Below are 18,647 nucleotides of genomic sequence, written 5' to 3'. Positions count from 1 at the left end.
AGGAACAGGCAGGCTTCTACAAATGTCTCCAGGGGGTGTGTTCCCTTCTGAGGTCTGAGGCTGAAAAGATTATTTGGTGAAGAGTCTTAATTTGTTATTTGCATGCTGTGAAGGTTTTTTTTTCCTTAGTATATCTTTTTTTGGTCAAGTATTTATTAAGCACCAACTATATGCCTAACCCAACTCAGGTGGGGCATTATGGAAGCAGAGTGGGCTCTGGAATTAGATTGCATGGGTTCAAATCCCATCCTCTAGTGATGATTTTTGGGACCTCGGGCAAGTTAATTAGCCCTCTGTGCCTCCGTTTCCTTCTATTCAAAAGGGAGATCATGATAGCATTCACTTCATTGAGTAGGAGAAGAGGAAATGAGGTAATGCTTGAGAAATACTGAACCTGATGCATGTTAGGTGTTATATCATTAGTAGTTATTATGAACTAGCATTAGGCATTCACATACAGTCAGAACTAGGAGGCGGAAAATTGAATGGGAAAGACCTGATTTCTGTTCTTGAGAGTTTGCAGTCTGTTTGGGGAGACTAGATTAAGGCACTTGTTACTGTTAGCAATTAATATGTGACAGTAGCAATTAAGTGCAAATGGTGTGGCTTGTATTGCAAGTCCTACAGGAGTTTGGGGGGGTATTCCTGGGGGGCAATGGTGGTGTGCCAGGTGGGCGTGTCCATGGGTGTGTCAGGTGGGTAAAAGGAGTGAAGGAGAGACAGAGGAAGGACCATGCAGCGGGGGTCAGGGGAACATTCCAGGTCTGTCTGGTGAACAGCTCTTGGCAGGATTGGGGGTGGTGAGGAAGTCACCTGGGATCTGCTTCATCCAGAGGTGAAATGACACATGCCTGTGGAGTGGAAATGGATGAGAGAGGCAGAGAGACTGTTGCTGCTGCTTTTTGTCCTTCTTCTCCCCCTCCTTCTTTTCCTCTCTCCCTCCTTCTTCTATAGTTATAAACGCATTTATTGAATTTTCATAGCTGTTGACCTCCAATTGTGGGATGCAGAGTTGGGAAATGTAGCATGTCTGTATTGATTTATAGAAAACAAACAAGCAGCAACCTTCGTTTTGAGAGGATTATGGAAACTCTGCTAGACTTGGGGGAAACTGTTGAATAGACAAACTTTACCTGGTTCTGCCTTTCCTACAGACAAACTCATACAGCAAGCGCTCTTGTGTTTGATGTCATTGGTTCAGTGTTGTCTTGTGAGCGTCATCCTTGTTGCATGTAGGACTGTGGATCATATGTTCTCATACGCTGTGAATTACCACCTTTTATTGCATTCATTCTACTGTTGATGAGCATTTGGGTCACTTCTGGTTTGGAGCTGGAGGTAAGCCAAATACTGGCCCCTCGAAAGATATTCATGACCTCATCCCTGGTCACAGGTGCCATTCACTGGTAACACTTGTGACTATGTCACTTTATGTGGCAAAGGGACTTTGTAGATGTGATTAAGTTAAGGGTCTTGACATGGGGAGATGATCTTGAATTCTCTGGGTGGGCGCCGTGTAGTTACAAGGATCCTTGTAAGAGGGATACAGGAGGGTCTGGTCAGAGGATGAGATATGACGATGGAAGCAGAGGTGAGAGAAGAGGGAGATTTGAAGGTGCTACGTTGCTGGCTCTGAAAAGGAGGAAGGGGCCATGAGCCGAGGAATGCAGGTGACCTCTAGGAGCTGGAAAAGGCAAGGTAATGGATTCTCCCCTAGAGCCTCCAGAAGAAATGCAGTCCTGCTGACCCATTTCTGACCTCCAGAACTATAAGATGACAAATTTGTGTTGTTTTAGGTCACTAAGTTTGTACTTATTCGTTATAATAGTAGTAGGAAACTAATACAGGACTGTTATGCATAGTAGTACTGAGAACATTCTGGAAAATGTGTACCAGAATGGTGCATGTATGTACCTCGGAGCAAATGCAGGTTGAATAGATATTGCCACCGTCTTCCAGAGTGATTGTACCAATTTGTGCTCCCACCAGCAGCAGGATATGAGAGTGCTGGTTGCTTCACATCCTCACCAACACTTGGTCTTCCTGAGAAGAGATATTTTTCAAAGAAGAATTAGCAAGATTTGGTGTCCAGTGGACACCTGATAGGAAGTTGATGCTGAGCAGATGCTGGTCACCACTGATCCAGCCAGCTGAGGAGAGGAAGGGGGCAGTGGTGGGGAGAATTAGGATTCTTCTTCCATGGAAGAGGAAGTGACTGGCATAGGAAATACTGATTAGCTTTAGATTAATACAGAGCTTGCTGGCTGAAGAGTTAGAACAGCACTCATCTTCGTGACTTGCTGATTACCCAAGGTGAGTGGTGGGTCTTGTGGGGTGGAGGAGAGGTCTGTGCTTCTCAGCCAGCTCCTCAGACTTTGAAAATTGCCCTCTCATAAGTGCTGTGACCTTAATCACAAGCTAATCACAACCGCTGTGAACTCTGGTTGTGCCGTCCCTAAGGTGGGTGTGATTCTGCCTTCCCTGGGTGGCTGCGGGTGGATGAGAGAAGCCTCTGTGTGAGAGCCATGAGCTTACTGCCTGCAAATAGGAGGTTCTGAGTCAGTGGTAGCTCTGGTCATTACCAACAGCAGTAATGAGCACATAAATGCCTACAGAAGTTGGCAATTCTGGGTTCAGAATGAGTGTTCAGGGGCTGAGTGGCTGTCCTGGGAGGGGTCTGAGAATATCACCAGGGCATCCAGGGTCGGTGAGGTCAATCCCTCTAGGGCTTTAGAGAGACACTGTCTCTCCACAACCCTGAAAGTGCTTTTGAAACTATTTGTTCATTCATTCATTCATACATTCAACCAGTACTGAGCTTTACCTTGAACATTATAATACAGTGGTTAATTCTTCTTTCTCTAATTGCTTTAGATGTAAGTTTAGGTTGTTTATTTGAGATTTTTCTTGTTTCTTGAGGTAAGATTGTATTGCTATAAACTTTCCTCTTAGAACTGCTTTTGCTGCATCCCATAGGTTTTGGGTCGTCTTGTTTTCATTGTCATGTGTTTCTAGGTATTTTTTGATTTCCTCTTTGATTTCATCAGTAATCTCTTGGTTAGCGTCTTGTTTGACCTCCATGTATTTGCATTTTTTTAAAGTTTTTTTTCCTGTAATTGATATCTAGTCTCATAGTGTTGTGGTTGGAAAAGATACTTGATATGATTTCAATTTTCATAAATTTACCGAGGCTTGATTTGTGATCCAAGATATAATCTATCCTGGAGAATGGTCCATGAGCACTTGAGAAGAAAGTGTATTCTGTTGTTTTGGGATGGAATGTCCTATAAATATCAATTAAGTCCATCTGGTCTAGTGTGTCATTTAAAGCTTGTGTTTCCGTATTTATTTTCATTTTGGATGATCTGTCCATTGGTGAAAGTGGGGTGTTGAAAGTCCCCTACTATGATTGTGTTACTGTCAGTTTCCCCTTTTATGGCTGTTAGCATTTGCCTTATATATTAAGGTGCTCCTAAGTTGGGTGCATAAATATTTACAATTGTTAAAGTTAGCAGAAGGAAAGAAGTCATAAAGATCAGATGAGAAATAAATGAAATAAATGAAAAAGAAATGAAGGAAACAGTAGCAAAGATCAATAAAACTAAATGCCGGTTCTTTGAGAAGATAAACAAAATAGATAAACCACTAGCCAGACTCATCAAGAAAAAAAGGAAAAGACTCAGATCAACAGAATTAGAAATGAAAAAGGAGAAGTAACAACTGACACTGCAGAAGTACAAAGGATCATGAGAGACTACTACAAGCAACTATATGCCAATAAAATGGACAACCTGGAAGAAATGGACAAATTCTTAGAAAAGTACAACCTTCCAAGACTGAACCAGGTAAAAATAGAAAATATGAACAGACCAATCACAAGCACTTAAATTGAAACTGTGATTAAAAATCTTCTAACAAACAAAAGCCCAGGACCAGATGGCTTCACGGGTGAATTCTATCAAACATTTAGAGAAGAGCTAACACCTATCCTTCTCAAACTCTTCCAAAATATAGCAGAGGGAGGAACACTCCCAAACTCTTTCTACGAGGTCACCATCACCCTGATACCAAAACCAGACAAAGATGTCACAAAAAAAGAAAACTATAGGCCAGTATCACTGATGAACGTAGATGCAGAAGTCCTCAAGAAAATACTAGCAAACAGAATCCAACAGCACATTAAAATGATCATACACCATGATCAAGTGGGGTTTATCCCAGGAATGCAAGGATTCTTCAATATACGCAAATCAATGTGATACACCATATTAACAAATTGAAGGATAAAAACCACATGATCATCTCAATAGATGCAGAAAGAGCTTTTGACAAAATTCAACACCCATTTATGATAAAAAACTCTCCAGAAAGTGGGCATAGAGAGAACGTACCTCAACATAATAAAGGCCATATATGACAAACCCACAGCCAGCATCGTCCTCAATGGTGAAAAACTGAAAGCATTTCCTCTACGATCAAGAAAAATAGAAGGTTGCCCACTCTCACCACTATTATTCAACATAGTTTTGGAAGTTGTAGCCACAGAAATCAGAGAAGAAAAAGAAATAAAAGGAATCCAAATTGGAAAGAAGAAGTAATACTGTCACTGTTTGCAGATGACATGATACTATACATAGAGAATCCTAAAGATGCTACCAGAAAACTACTAGAGCTAATCAATGAATTTGGTAAAGTAGCAGGATACAAAATTAAGGCACAGAAATCTCTTGCATTCCTATGCACTAATGATGAAAAATCTGAAAGAGAAATTAAGGAAACACTCCCATTTACCATTGCAGCAAAAAGAATAAAAAACCTAGGAATAAACCTGCCTAAGGAGACAAAAGACCTGTATGCAGAAAACTATAAGACACTGGTGAAAGAAATTAAAGACGGTACAGACAGATGTCGAGGTATACCATGTTCTTGGATTGGAAGAATCAACATTGTGAAAATGACTCTACTACCCAAAGCAATCTACAGATTCAGTGTAATCCCTATCAAACTACCAATGGCATTTTTCACAGAACTAGAACAAAAAATTTCACAATTTGTATGGAAACACAAAAGACCCTGAAAGTCAAAGCAATCTTGAGAAAGGAAAACAGAGCTGGTGGAATCAGGTTCCCTGACTTCAGACTATACTACAAAGCTACAGTAATCAAGACAGTTTGGTATTGGCACAAAAACAGAAATACAGATCAATGGAACAGTATAGAAAGCCCAGAGATAAACCCATGCACATATGGTCACCTTATCTTTGATAAAGGAGCAAGAATATACAATGGAGAAAAGAACCCTCTTCAGTAAGTGGCGCTGGGGGCTTCCCTGGTGGCACAGTGGTTGAGAGTCTGCCTGCCGATGCAGGGGACATAGGTTCGTGCCCTGGTCCAGGAAGATCCCACATGCCACGGAGCGGATAGGCCCGTGAGCCATGGCCGCTAGGCCTGCGCGTCCGGAGCCTGTGCTCCGCAACGGGAGAGGCCACATCAGTGAGAGGCCCGTGTACCGCAAAAAAAAAAAAGTGGCGCTGGGAAAACTGGACAGCTACATGTAAAACAATGAAATTAGAACACTTCCTAACACCATACACAAAAATAAACTCAAAGTGGATTAAAGACCTAAATATAAGGGTAGACACTAAAAAACTCTTAGAGGAAAACTTAGGCAGGACACTCTATGACATAAATCACAGCAAGATCCTTTTTGACCCACCTCCTAGAGAAGTGGAAATAAAAAACAAAAATAAACAAATGGGACCTAATGAAACTTAAAGCTTTTGCACAGCAAAGGAAACCATGAACAAGACGAAAAGATAACCCTCAGAATGGGAGAAAATATTTGCAAATGAAGCAACTGACAAAGGATTAATCTCCAAAATACACAAGCAGCTCATGCAGTTCAATATCAAAAAAACAACTCAATCCAAAAATGCGTGGAAGACCTAAATAGACATTTCTCTGGAGAAGATATACAGATTGCCAACAAACACATGAAAGGATGCTCAACATCACTAATCATTAGAGAAATGCAAATCAAAACCACAGTGAGGTATCACTTCACACCAGTCAGAATGGCCATCATCAAAAAATCTACAAACAATAAATGCTGGAGAAGATGCGGAGAAAAGGGAACCTTCCTGCACTGTTGGTGGGAATGTAAATTGATATAGCCACTATGGAGAATAGTACGGAGGTTCCTTAAAAAACTAAATATAGAATTACCATATGACCCAGCAGTCCCACTACTGGACATATACTGTGAGAAAACCATAATTCAAAAAGAGACATGTACCCCAATGTTCATTGCAGCACTATTTACAATAGCCAGGACATGGAAGCAACCTAAATAAGTGTCCCTCGACAGATGAATGGATAAAGAAGATGCAGCTCATATATACAATGGAATATTGCTCAGCCATAAAAAGAAACAAAATTGAGTTATTTGTAGTGAGGTGGATGGACCTAGAGTCTGTCTTACAGAGTGAAGCAAGTCAGAAAGAAAAACAAATACCGTATGCTAACACATGTATATGGAATCTAAAAAAAAAAGAAAAGAAAAGAAAAAATCGTTCTGAAGAACCTAGGGGCGGGACAGGAATAAAGACGCAGATGTAGAGGATGGACTTGAGGACACGGGGAGGGAGAAGGGGATGCTGGGACGAAGTGAGAGCGTGGCATTGACATATATACACTACCAAATGTAAAATTGATAGGTAGTGGGAAGCAACTGCATAGCACAGGGATATTAGCTCAGTGCTTTGTGACCACCTAGTGGGGTGGGATAGGGAGGGTGGGAGGGAGGATTAAGAGGGAGGGGATATGGGGATATATGTATACATATAGCTGATTCACTTTGTTATACAGCAGCAACTAACACAACACTGTAAAGCAATTATACTCCAATAAAGATGTTAAAAAAAAATACAGTGGTTAGGAACACAGACTTGAACCCCCTCGTTCAAGTCTTGGCTTTGCCGTTTGGTGTCTGTATGGCCTTCGACAAATCTTAACCCGGTTTTCCATTTCATAGAGTGAGGCAGTGCCTGCCTCCTAGGGCTGATGTGAGAATTCATTGAGATAATCCATGTCAGTGTCTGCACCTTGGACATCCCTCAGTTCTGGGATACAGAGATGGGTGTCCCCAGTGCCAGCTCCTAGCCACAGGCTGAAGGACAGTGGTTTCTTCGTTTTTTTTTGTTTTTGTTTTTGTTTTGCGATACACGGGCCTCTCACTGTTGTGGCCTCTCCCGTTGCGGAGCACAGGCTCCGGACGCGCAGGCTCAGCGGCCATGGCTCACGGGGCCACCGCTCCGCGGCATGTGGGATCTTCCCAGACCAGGGCACGAACCCGCATCCCCTGCATCAGCAGGAGGACTCTCAACCACTGCACCACCAGGGAAGCCCGGACAGTGGTTTCTTGATGGCTGTCTACAGAATACCTTCTCCAACACCAGGAGGGAAAACCTGAAACCCTGACCCAGAATTAGCCTGTGAAGGCAGGCTGTGACCTCATTGCTGCAGGGGAAATGTGACTTAGAGGAGAGTTTGCTGTTGGCGTCATTTGGGATGTACGTATCAAATCCTCTTGCAGCAGTTACTGTGCTGTGTAAGAGCTTGCTACACTGAGCAAACTTGGCTTCCAGGCCAAGGTGAGGTGGGCCAGGATGTTCACAGCTGCAGAAGTGACCATGGTGTGAGCTACTGATTTCTCCCCTCTCCCTTCGTGGCAGGAATGCAGTAGCACCTCTGGGACTCTGAGTTCAAGTCCCATTACCCTTCCACATTCACATCCACAGCCCTCCTTCCAGGGTCCACATCTTCCCTCTTGCCTTGTTCTGGGTCCCTGCATAATGCACATGCCACAGCTGAAGAAGTTAAACTCTGATGGAAGCCAGGGCAGTGGCCTCAGACAGGGATCCAGATGCTAAAAATACCTCTTAGTGTGCTCTCTGCAAGTTCAAGAGCAGTGTTGGAGGCTGTGGCTGGGGATTCTCCCCAACACTGACTCTGTCCAACACATCGTGGTGTAGGGTCCTGCTCACCTGGATCTGAAAGTTTGTTCATATGGTGCTTTGATCTGGGAGAAAGCCAGACCCACAGTGGAGCAGATGGAGGATTGTGGAGGAGATTTGGCCAAACAGCCTATGATGCTCAACCATCAAAACAGCTGATGCAGTGGAGCTGGGCCATAATGACAGCACCAGCATGAAGGTCATGGGTGTCAAAACTATGCTGGACCCCTTTTTGCCTAGGAGGCTCCAGGCTGGAGACCAACACACCATCCCTCAGTATGGTCTGCACAGCCAGTTCTTCCTGCATTGAAAGTGACAGCTGTTTCTTTGGTTACAAATGAAGTAGCTGGTTCATGTTTGGGCCATGGTGCAGAAAGAGAATCTATCTTTTAATGCTAAAGCCACACCCTGAGTGGTGAGGAATGCAGTTCCTGAGACTGGAGAGGGAACCTCCGAGTTGTAGCTCAGACTCATCCTGGGGCAGACGTGCAGGGAGTGGAATAGTGGGCCGAATCCTCCACCATCGGAATGTTCTCCCTCTAGCTCTGTCTCTCTGTCTCTGTCCCTGTGTTTCCTAGTCTCTGTCACTCCTAAGCAGAGACTAAAATCCTTAAATGTGGGTATCGTGTACATTCAGGTGGCATTTTACCATCCCGAGTAGTCGTTTCGTGAAGTGAAGCTCACAAGTCATACTTGTGGGTCCCAGTGTTCCTAATTCCATACCAGGTGCTCTGCGTTCGAGGCGCTTCACACAGGAAGAGATTACATGCTTATTAACACCTCTTCATCCATCGAACACTGATTGAGTACCTACTTGAAATTGCATGTGGTTTTACCAAAATTGTGACCCCTAATAATTTGGACTCACCTGTCTCCACAGAAACAGACTGTCCCAAGCTCCAAATAACCAAACCCACCCTCAGAAGGGCCCCAGTGATAATATTTAACCGTAGTGCCAACTCAGTGAGACTTAACCAGCCATAAAAACAAGACCCAATAAAACTTAAAGTTTTATTAAACTTAAAGTGACTTAAAGAACAAAGACATTTCTCTCTAAGGTAGTAGTTCCCAGGAGAGAGGGAACCTGTGCTCCATGCAGTCAGTCACAGGCCCAAGTGCCTTCTATCTTGTTCCTTTGTTATTTCCAAGTGCATTGTCATCATCTGCATGGTCAGAGCTGAGTTCCAGCCAGTGGGAACCAAGGGGAAGGATGGACAAGGCATGCCCATGTCTTGAGACCTACGTGGAGAAGTGGAACATATCACATCCTTTCACATTCCATTGGGAACTCAGATACTTGGCTGCACCTAGCTGCAAGGATGCCTGGGAAATGTAGTCCCTGATGAAACTCAAGTAACCTATGGACAAAGGGGAGAATGGATTTTGATGGACACTAGGCAGCCTTTGACACATTCCTTTTGTATGTATTTAATGCATCTCTTTGTGTTAACATAAATGTACCCAGGTTATAAATGTTGGTTATTTTCCTTTTTCAGAAAGAAGACCTGGATCTGCCACACAGTGTCTATGGACAGTTCCAGAGTAATGAATCAGTGTGTCTTCAGAGAAATGGAAGAAAACAAGGAAAGGTAAAAGTATCTTTAAAAATTAAAATTAAAAAAAATTCTTACATGCAACAATTAAATGTAATGCAGGACTTCTTATAAGTCAGTGGAAGCCAACAAGAATTTGGAGATAGCAAAATTTCATGTGTCCCGTTTTCATACCTTGAGTTTCTGACACCAGAGGAAGGATACCTTTGTCAAGTATGAGGGAATTTTTCTAAGATTTAGAAGGAAGAGTTGGTATATAGAACTGATGTGGTATAGCATTAAATATCTGATTCTATCATTCCAAGAAACTATGGGCTTATGCTCAGATGTGTTGTGTCTGCATTTGTGGGTGGCCAGTCCCCCAAGAGGAGGTGAAGGCAGACCCTTAGCTCTCGGCAGCTACATCTTCTCTTGAAGTCATCATCTCTTCCTCTTCCTTCCACCTCCTCTTTTCTGTTCCTTAAAAATAAATGTATTAATTTAATTTAAATACCCAAGAAATGCATTGGTACGTTTTTCTAGTTAAAAATAAGAGTGAAATCCCCATTGATCCCCAAGTTACATTCCCAGCACCCACCCCACTCCTACCTTTCCCAGAATAACCACTGTGACCTACTTTGTGAATTTCCTTCCAGAGCTTTTCTAGGAGTCTATATACATAGAAAAACAAAGTCCTTTTTTCCTTCCTTTACTTTTTCTTTCTTTCTGTTCTTTAAATACAGTCTGTCATACTATGCTTGCTGGTCTATTCTGTAACCTTTTTATTTTATTTATTTATTTATTTTAATAATTTTTTTAAACATTCTTTTATTTTTAATTCATTTATTTTATTTATTTATTTTTGGCTGTATTGAGTCTTCATTGCTGTGCGTGGGCCCTCTCTAGTTGCGGCGAGCAGGGGCCACTCTTCGCTGTGGTGCGCAGGCTTCTCATTGCAGTGAGAGACTTCTCTTGTTGTGGAGCATGGGTTCTAGGCACGTGGGCTTCAGCAGTTGTGGCACGTGGGCTCAGCAGCTGCAGCTCACGGACTCCAGAGCATAGACTCAGCAGCTGTGGCACACGGGCCCATTTGCTCCGCAGCATGTGGAATCTTCCCGGACCAGGGCTCGAACCCATGTCCCTGCATTTGCAGGCAGACTCGCAACCACTGCAGTACCAGGGAAGCCCCTGTAACCTTTTTAAAACATTCAATAATATGTCTTTAAATGTTTTCAAGACAGTACATGTGAGTCTGCCTTGTTTTGTTGCAAAGTGAGTATCGTATCCTTGGCATGAGAATCTCACTGTTTATCGAGCTGTTTTCCTGTTGGTGGTGGTGGGTGGGTGGGTTCTGCTTTTCGCCCTTACAGCAGTGGAGTGCTTTGATGCACTTTCTGGCTTACGCCTCCAAGCACATGAGCTGATAGTTCTCTTAGGTAGATGGTTATCGAGGAGTGAAGTTGTTGGGCCATCCTTTGCATGCATTTAAGATCTTGATAAATGCTGCCAAATCGGTCTCTAAAGAGCACCAGTTATCGGCAGGATACCAGAGTTCCTGTTTGCCCGCCTCCTGCCACACCTCAGCTCTTCATGCTTTTTAATTTTTGCCAGTCTGTTGGGTTAACAGCGGTATCTCTCCATGGTTGTAATTTCCTCCCCCTTCTCTTTACTCTGAGGAAGTTCGTCTTCTCAGGTCTCTCTGTTTCCCAATGGCCCTGGCGAGCCTCTGTCCTTACAGGGACCCAGTGATTATCCTGAGGCCCAGGGCACCTGGACAGGCTGGGTCCTTCCCAAGAGTGGGCACCTCTTTGTTTCTTTTCTGAAAAGTATCCAAGTCTGCTCTTCCAGTAGCGTTCATCCCAGGATCACCTGCTTCTCTCTGGATCCTGGAGTGGGTTGGGAGAGCCTTGGGTTGGATTTCCCGACTCAGATGATTTCATCCACTACCACCACCATCCTTGGCAACAATCTGAGTATGTACTATGTGTCAGGCTCTGTGTGGATCACTTGGCTTACTCATCTCATTTAATTCTCACCGTGGTGAGGCAGGGAGATGTGTTGTTACCCCCATTATGTCCATTAGGTGACGTGAGGACAGAAATTTCCTCAAAACCAACCAAGCAACAAAAGAAGACCAACAAATACTCTGTCTTGCCGCGGAGCTCCAGCTCCTACCCATTGCTCTCACTTTGAGTGACAGACAGACCCATGCTTGCCGAGTGGCGAGTTCTCCTGTGGTCATAGCTTATGGACCACACGGAGCCATTAGGCCCATGTTCGCAGTGCCCTTGACCACACTCACGTGGCCTTCCCAGAGGAGAGTGTAGGAGTGGAGAGTGTGGTTTGGGTTTTGTTTGCTTCCAGCATATGAACACAGGCTCTTTCATTTCACCAGCCCCTCTATTCTGGTGTACTGTTGGGGGTGGCGGTCTCACCTGTATTCGTCCAAAATACTTCTCTGGAAAGGGGTTTTTGTCATAGGGAGTAAATCTGCTTTATTGGGATAAATACGCCCACTGAGCTATGGCTGAAGAGGAAGTTCTTCACTCACCCCCATAGACCTGATCAGTCACCCTCCCTAAAACATTTAATTTTAGACCCCGTTCTAAAAGCAGTCAGAGTGCAGTTTCAGAGGTCTTCCTGAGCCCCAGCCCCTGCCCCCCATTATGTTTCAGAGACGTAAATGTGTAGAGCCAGCAGAGGTCCTAGGCTCACTGTCTGGTTTCGTGCTTCCCCATCAGGACAGTGGGAAGCAGTCAGGCCTAGAGGGAGGAAGTGATTGTCCGGGTTCACACAGAGCCAAGCTGCGGGCTCAGGCCTCCGGGGGTTGGCTCTGCCTCTTATCACAACATCACAGCTACTTCTCGCATGATTATTAGGACACTGACCAGTACTTGTTCCCAAGATTGAGCTTATTACACAGATAATGCCTTGAAGGAAACCAGCCCATTGATCAATCAGTTGATTATTCATTCATTGGGAGTTTATGAAATACTATTGTGTGCACAAGAGACAGCAAGTTGAGTAAGATATGAATTCTCAGGGAATTCAGGGTCTTGGCTGAGGGGTGGATGGGCTTTTGCACACGCAGTAAGCAATGGTTAAGTAGAAAACTTTAATTCTTCGTTGGTCGATGGGGATAGTAATAGTACCTCCTGCAGTGGGTTGTTGGAGCATGTCCTGAGTTAATCATAGTAAAGCACCTGGTATTGAGTAAGCACCCAATTAAGGCAGCTGTTTTCATTTTTGTTTGTTTATTTTTAATCCCACATAGAGTGAGGAACCTAGGAAGATTTCTCTATCAGGAGATTGATAGGGCCAGACTTGTGTTTTAGAAATGATAATCTGGGACTTCCGTGGTGGTCCAGTGGTTAAGACTCCACGCTTCCAGTGTAGGTGGCACGGGTTCAATCCCTGCTCGGGAAACTGAAATCCCACATGCTGCATGGCCAAAAAAAAAAAAAAAAAAAAAAAGGAGAAATGATAATCCATTGACATGATTTCTTATCCTATATGTAATTATCTTTTTAGTGTCTACCTTTCTTACTGGACTGTGAACTCTGTGGGGCCAGGTCTTGCCTGTTTTGCTCACTGTTGTTTACCCAGTGCCTGGCACACAGTAGGTGCTCACTAATATTTCTGGACTGATGAGTGTAGTGTTCAAGTAGCGATAAAGGGTGGACCCTGGATCCTTGAGGTGGGGTACTGTGACAAAGCCTGCCAGTGAGGACCTAAGCTCGCCTGGAGCCAACCCCAGGTTCCCGAGGAGAGGGGCTCCCTGGGTTCGCTGCCCACAGACCTCACTCCCTTCTGCGGGAACGCAGTTTTGCCCCTGAGCTTTACGGACACTTTGTCTTTTAACCAAGTGACTTAGTTGTGGGAAGACCTAGTCCCACCGCACTCATTAACTGAGCAACCTTTACTTGCCGCTTGTACTTCTGGGTGCTAACTCAGAAGAATACAGGATTTTTAGAAGAGTAAGCCCCTGGGGAGTGCAGTTTTCTGCTGGCATTTGTGATGTTGGGCGGATAATATCACTTCTCAGTTTCCTCAGCTGTGCAGCAATGGTTTTAGGCAAGTGGAATTTCTGATGTTTAAAGAGGAGAATTTTGAGGGGAGAAGCTCTTGCCCTTCTTGTAAATCCTTCCTATAAATGGACTTGTGATAGTTCCTTGAAATGGTAGATGGTTAGGACTCAGCCCATGCTGGAGAAATTGATCGATTGTTTCATTCATTCATTCATTCATTCATCTGTGGGTCAGTCAGTCAGTGAACATCCTATCCTGTTCAAATAAGGGGTTACTCTTTCCTTGCAGGGCCTTTCACTCTCAGATTGTACCAATGAGTGTCTCTTTTATGAAAATAAAGATCTTCTCTGGCTAGCTCATTTATTCCAGGGTGTTTTGAGAACCTCTTTTGTGCTGGCTCCACTAGACTTTACTGACTTGAAAGGCAGGGCCTTGTCTGGTGCAGCGACACCCCATGTCCGGCCCAGGGCCCTGTACACAGTAGGCTCTCAACCCACGAGCAGCTTTAGTGGCCTGAACTGGCTAGAAAACAGAATGATTTTTAGATGGCAGCATGAAGGGCTGTATCCAAAATTGAGATTTGCCCTGTGCTGTGTTCTGTTTTCGTGCTCCAGGGATAGACTGCCTCCAGATTCCTCACCTTAGACTGGTTAGTTTCACTGCTTGTTGTTAGTTGCTCTCTTCTTGATCCACTTATCAGCTTCCATCTTGTCCTTCAGGTGGGAGCTGTTTGGGTCACTGATTTTTTATGAGCTCTTTGTTCACTGCCCCAAGGGCTGTGTGGGGCCTGCTCTGCTTCCTCCACCTCCAAAAGTTCAGCCGCTGATCTTGAGAAGCTGGAAACCCAACAAAAGGGAGAGTAGCCTCTCCTGGCCTGAGGCTCTAGCCTTTACTGTCAGACTCACCAGTCCTGTGACCTTGAGCAAGGCACTTCACCTCTCCAGGGTGTCTTCTTGGAGATTCCATCAGCATTTCCCACAGTCTGCTCCTCAGAACATGGTTTCCTCCAAACATTAATAGGCACTGCAGGGAAAAAAATGGGGCCTGTTGCCAAACTTGTTTAGGCACTACTGGCTTAAGCTCAGTCAAATGTAGCCTTTCTCACAGGACCCAGCAGAGCCTGTAAAAGGTCAGTGTGCATGGGGGGGTCTCTCAAGAGAGGGAAGAGTGTGCAGTCCCCCGATCCTCACATCTGCTGTTGCAGAGATCACACTGGGTACATGCCGAGCTGGGAGATCGTGAAGCTTCCTCCCAATGCTGCAGTGATGTGCCTGGGACAGAGAGGCCTAGTAACCAAAGACACAGGTGTTGGATTTTTAAATGGTTTAGGGTTTTTTGATAGGAACTTTAAAATACTATTGTAAGCGAAAGATGGAAGAGGTCTTCCAATCCCTGTCACAAGCCTGCCGGTGAGTGAGTTGAGAACAAATGGGAGGGTCAGGTATCTTCATAAAGGTTTTTATTCAGGCAGAAACTCTTGTGCAAAGAACACTGGGCTGCAAACTGAAAAACCGCTGTGCAGATTCTGCTCTCGCCTCTTCCTGGCTGTGTGACCCTTGGTGTGTCTCTTTTCTTTTCTCTCATATCTCTCATTGGCTAAAAAGAATGGTTGGTTGATTGATGACTTTCCTTTTAATCCTAAAATTTTAGGTATATTGTTTAAAACAACTGTAAGCCCCCTGAGGGCAGATGTGGTCTGTGTCTCCTCACTGACTCCTCAGGGCGGTGCCTGGGATAGTCACTCACTAAACATTTGTTGCATAAATATGAAAACGAAATAGACTCCATATTAGGTTCATTGGCGTAACCCCAGAGACAGCTTATTATTAAATGATTGTTAAGGTAATTGAGTGAGTGCACATGATCTTCTTTGAGACACACGAAGACCCAATGAGGGAGGTGATGTTATTTTACAGATGAGGGACTGACATTTTGGGAGGCAAAGGGCTGGGCTGTGGTCCTGTAGCAGGAATGGAAGAGCCAAGACCCAGACCCAGCCTCCTAAGCCTCAAGTTCTGCTTTGTTGTGGGTTTTTTTCCCACTAAACCAAGTCTTTATCTGTCCTTGGACTGGTCAGAGGCATGAATTAGGACAGTGTCCTGGAAAATCTGCTGTGAAGCCACTGAAAAAGCTCTTCAGTTCTCCAGGGAGCCTGGCTAATCCTCTACATGGCAAATTATAATAATATCTGCCAATTCTGGGCACCTCGTAAGGGGCTTTTTATATACGTTGGTTCCAAATATCACAGCAACTGGGCAGAATACACATTGTTTGCCTCCATTTTGCAGATGAAGAAACAGTTTTAAGGACCTGCCCCAGTGTCACAGGTACTTGTTGGGACATCTGTGTCTTTGATGCTCTCAAGGGAGAAGGCCCCTGGCCTTCTAGCCATCTCCCCTACTTCTCATCTCATTGGGATCCTCATCTTACCTTGTCCTTGCAGGTGGGCGCTCCAAGCCCCTCTGCAGGATGGGAAGGAGCTGCTGTGGCTGCCCCAGGGGTGGGACGGGGCCTCAGCCAAGGGAATCCGTTGAGGTGCAGAGGGTGGGCGTTCTAGTCTCATTGGGAGCCCGTCATTGTGTTCCTAATTCCAGACAGTCTCCTCATAGTGGGGCCCTAGTGACAGTAGGAACTGCCAGGAGGGTGTTAGGGGAAGTGGTGAAGATCCTGGCCCAGTTGTTGGAAGTTTTCCTAGTCTCAGTTTGCCATCTATGAAGGTGAATAACAGTGGTACTTAGGTCATAAAGTTGGTGCGAAGGTTCAGTGTGCTACGAAGTCCCTCGCTTGTGGTCACCGGGCACCTGGCTAACACCCAGCACGTGGCCTTAGTCTGTTATCAGCCTGTAAATCGTTTTCCCACCAACCGCAGAACCAAGTAGGAGCCGTCAGAACACATGCCCTTTGCTTTTCTGTGGCAATCCTTATGGTGATGACTTTGGGAAATTCGTTCAGCAGTTACTTGAGTACCTACCTATCGTGTGCTCAGCACTCTGTCAGGTATGCTGGGGGATGCAGTCAGACCTGGACCTTTCTTCCAATCTAGAAGGGGAGATGAATGTATGTAATAGGAGACAAGATGTGTTAAGGAAGCGCCTAGCAGGGTCTGGCACACAGTGTGCACCTGGGAAATGTTTAAAAACACTCAAGAGACTGCCCCGGTGGTCCAGTGTTTAAGACTCTGCACTCCCAATGCAGGGGGCACAGGTTCAATCCCTGGTCGGGGAACTAAGATCCTGCATGCCGCATGGCGCAGCCAAAAAAAAAAAAAAACCCCACTCAAAGTGGAGGACGTTCAGATGGGCACTGGACTTGAGGTGGAACCAGGAAACACAGTGCAAGCGTCTGGCAGGGGAAGCTCACGCGGCCCCCGCCCTGCGGAGGGATGGTGGCACGTGAAAGGCGGCACCCGTCTTGATGCTAAGCCCTTGCTGGGTGGAGACCATGTGCGTCAATCTCCGTCCTGGGATTCTGATAGAAAATTCCTGCCAGGCAAGAGCGTGGCACATTCCCTGGAGGAAACTCTACCTTTTCAACTCTGAGGGCCAAGAATCAGGCCTGGAGAGCCGTGTGAGGCTGGGGGTGCGGACATGCGAACCCACGAAGGTTGAAGCGCTCACTGGGGCCACAGAGGTAAAGAATTATCAAGATGCATTTATGGAGCGCTGGTTTTGTGTGGGTGTTCTGCTGGGGTGTGGGTGGAGAGAGTCTTGAGACTTTGTTCTCTAGGTGGGAGAAGAGCATGGGAACTTAGGTTAAGGCTTTCCCTGTGATCATTGCTTGGACTTGGGCTGCATGTGGCTTTTGTCCCACCCCTGTGCAGTGTTGTGTGTGCTGTGTGCAGCCCAAGCAGGAACCACCATCTTCTCTAAGGATGGGGGTTGATTGAGGGCCTGCTGTACACCAGGCACTGTACTGGGCTCAGGGTTAGATCTGTGACTGGTCATTTTGCCAGTAAGGAAACTGCCCAGGGAGGTGATGCATGTGGAGTTTACACAGTGAGTTAGTAGCAGAGGTGGAATTAGAACCTGGATGTCCTGTAGCCGTGAATGATGGCAATTAATTGGGCAGAGTCAACACCCAGCTACCTTTTGGCAGGTTGTCTTCACGGTTAGGACTGAGGATTTTTCTTTATCTGTAAATTTGAACAAGTGAGAAAAGTTTTCACTATTTCCCTGATTTCCCTCCTTGCTTTACTTACTGTCCCCTTATCCCCAGGTCACTGTAGTCCTTCCTCATTCCTTTGGCACCTACCATACTGTTAAGATTTTTCCAAGACAACTCATTTTCTCACCTTCCCCCCCACCCCATTTTGCTACTGTTTTAGTTTTGGTGGTTTGTGGGGTTTTGCCAAGTTTTAGTTTTCCACATTGTTGTAATCGTAGTAGCTTTATGATAGTTCTTCACACTTGTTGTGTCAGTCATTTTTTCATTACGTGGTCTTCATATGCATTCTTTTTAAAGGGCTGTATAAGATCTTATTTATTTAAAAAATATTTATTGAGTGGCAGGCAGCTGTGTGCCTGGCCCTGTAGTACAAATGAATGGGCAGGAACTTGACGCGGCCCCTGTCTGCCTGGAGGTTCTAATTAGTAGGAAACTCAGCCGTTAACCTCACAATCACTTGGACAGACTGTTCCATTATGTTACAGTGATGGAGTTGTGGGTAAGTTTTAATAACCTGTTCTCCACTTCCCAAAGCAAATAAAGGGGAATTTCACCTCTCCAGTGACATCTGGGAACGCTTCCCTGGGGGAAGGATGAGCATTCCAGGCAGAGGGCACACTTTTCCTGTTGTGGAAAGTGAAAAAAAAAAAAAAAAAGTATTATAAAACTACTGGTCATGCAAAAAGGATATTGTGCTTATGGATAGTAGGCATATTTTAGGTTCTGAAACAAAGTTCAAATCACTTGTTAAAGACCTAATAACTCCTTTCTTTGTGTTCTTTATCTTATTATTATAATGTTATCAAAGGAGCTAAGTTTTACCTTGTATTTTTCTTTTTTAAAAAATATTTTATATTTACTGACGTGTTTACCATTTTCAGCATTTATTTCTTTTCTTTTCTTTGGCCG

At 44.8% G+C, this 18,647-nt stretch overlaps 1 protein-coding gene across 3 annotated transcripts in view; it reads left to right on the top strand.

The window, feature by feature from the left end:
• The window catches only part of ARHGEF3 (Rho guanine nucleotide exchange factor 3), a 311,757-nt gene that overhangs the window by 30,365 nt on the left and 262,745 nt on the right, over positions 1–18,647 (top strand). For all 3 annotated transcript variants that reach the window (XM_067754831.1, XM_067754832.1, XM_067754836.1), the window contains exon 2: positions 9,511–9,603. In XM_067754831.1, the coding sequence (XP_067610932.1) occupies positions 9,542–9,603 (62 nt within the window). In that variant the 5' untranslated portion in view covers positions 9,511–9,541. The remainder of the gene's footprint in view (positions 1–9,510; positions 9,604–18,647) is intronic.

The sequence above is a fragment of the Pseudorca crassidens genome, chromosome 10 (genome assembly GCF_039906515.1).
Source record: "Pseudorca crassidens isolate mPseCra1 chromosome 10, mPseCra1.hap1, whole genome shotgun sequence".
Classification (NCBI taxonomy): Eukaryota; Metazoa; Chordata; class Mammalia; order Artiodactyla; family Delphinidae; genus Pseudorca; species Pseudorca crassidens.
The sequence above is the reverse complement of the archived record's forward strand: the minus strand, read 5'-3'. Positions and strand labels throughout refer to the sequence as shown.